This window comes from Geospiza fortis, unplaced genomic scaffold, assembly GCF_000277835.1.
Source record: "Geospiza fortis unplaced genomic scaffold, GeoFor_1.0 scaffold69, whole genome shotgun sequence".
In the NCBI taxonomy this organism is placed as follows: Eukaryota; Metazoa; Chordata; class Aves; order Passeriformes; family Thraupidae; genus Geospiza; species Geospiza fortis.
The window spans coordinates 373,932-375,653 of NW_005054555.1; the positions used below are offsets into that span (position 1 = coordinate 373,932).

Consider the following 1,722-nt stretch of genomic DNA (forward strand, 5'->3'; position numbering starts at 1 on the left):
CTCCAGGGATTCCTCTGGGCTCTCTCCAGCAGCTCCAGGTGCTGCTGATGTTGTCCCCAGGGCTGGGGCATCTCTGCAGGTGGGGCCTCACCTGGGAGGAGCAGAGGGGCAGAATCCCCCCTTTGCTGCTGCCCACACTGGGGGATCAGCCCTGCACTTGGAGGGTGCAGATGGATCAGGAGAAGCCAGAGCTGGGTGGGAGGGAGCCAGTGTTCCTCTGGAGGTGGGATTGAGTACAGACCCTGTGCTGTGTAGAACAGCCCTGTTCTGCCCAGGCAGGTTATCCAGGGGGTTCCTTCTCCTCTGTGCAGTGACAGCGTGCAGAGTGACTCCAGCTCCAAGGAGTTCTGGGTCAACATGCCAAATCTGATGACTCACCTAAAGAAGGTATCGGAACAGAAACCTCAAGCCACCTATTACAATGTGGATATGCTCAAATACCAGGTAGGGGTTTTTCTGTGAGATAAAACTGTGCCAAAAAAAAAAAAATAGAAGTGTGCTGATTATGGCTGTAAAAAATGGTAAATGTAAAATAAAAAATGGTAAATGTAAAAGATGGTGTTTCCCTAGTGCAGAGTGGAGCTAATGTGAGGTGGGGGCTTCCTGTCCCACTGTCCCTTCTGTGTGGCACTGGGTTGTCTGGCTTTAAGCCCAGTACTGAATTCAGGGGGAATTCAAGGTCATGCCTCCAAGTGCGATGTCCGCGTCTGTAAAATGGGATTTCTCCCTTCAGCCCTATGGAAACTAAATGTTTTTTCTGTCATTTTGGAAGGTGTCTGCCCAGGGTATTCAGTCTACTCCATTAAACCTTGCAGTGAGCTGGCGGTGTGACCCTGCAAGCACTGACCTGCGCATCGACTACAAATACAATACAGAGGCAATGACCACGCCTGTAGCTCTAAACAACGTCCAGTTCCTCGTCCCCGTCGACGGAGGAGTAACCAAACTTCAAGCTGTGCTTCCCCCTGCTGTCTGGTAGGGATTGCTCATCCTGTCCCTGCCCAGAATCCCCATCCTGCTGCAGGGGGTCTGTGGGTGGGAGCTGGGGACACGCTGGGGACCCAAACCTGCCCTCCTCTTGTAGGAGGAAAGGTTTAACCCCACTCCAATTCCCTTTCTCTTGCCATTCCCACAGGAAAATGGTCAGGGATGAAGGGACCTGTGCAGGCAGCAAAGCATCAATCCTTATTTTGTGTTTTGGCTGCTTTACCCAGGGTTTAGGGGGATGCACAGGCAGGCCCTGGCACAGGGTGCCCAGATTTGCTGTGGCTGCCCCTGGATCCCTGGCAGTGCCCAAGGCCAGGCTGGACACTGGGGCTGGGAGCACCTGGGACAGTGGCAGGTGTCCCTGCCATGGCAGGGGTGGCCCTGGATGACTTTTAAGGTCCCTTCCAACCCAAGCAGTCTGGGATTCTGGGATTCATGGAAGGATGTGTGGCTGTTGCTGCTGTAGGCACTGGCACATTTCCATGTCTCTTGCTCACCTGCAATCCTCATAACAATCATACAAATATTTTGTTCAGAAAAGCCTTCTAAGACTATCAAGTCCAACAATGACTTGAACTTTCACTTGCTGTGAAACCCAAATCCAAGCTCCCAGAATTGCTGCTCTAGAGAGCAGCACCAGAGTAGTTCCCCACACCCCCAGCCTTTAGCAAAATTCAAATTACTCCTTGGCAATTTCTTGATTCCTGCAGAAATGCTCTTCTCCATGTGTTTGCA

The 1,722-nt window shown here is 52.0% G+C and overlaps 1 protein-coding gene across 1 annotated transcript in view; it reads left to right on the forward strand.

Moving 5' to 3' along the window:
• The window catches only part of SGIP1 (SH3GL interacting endocytic adaptor 1), a 49,190-nt gene that overhangs the window by 43,087 nt on the left and 4,381 nt on the right, over positions 1-1,722 (forward strand). The window contains exons 20-21 of the mRNA XM_031064076.1: positions 312-444; positions 773-976. Of these exons, the coding sequence (XP_030919936.1) occupies positions 312-444; positions 773-976 (337 nt within the window). The remainder of the gene's footprint in view (positions 1-311; positions 445-772; positions 977-1,722) is intronic.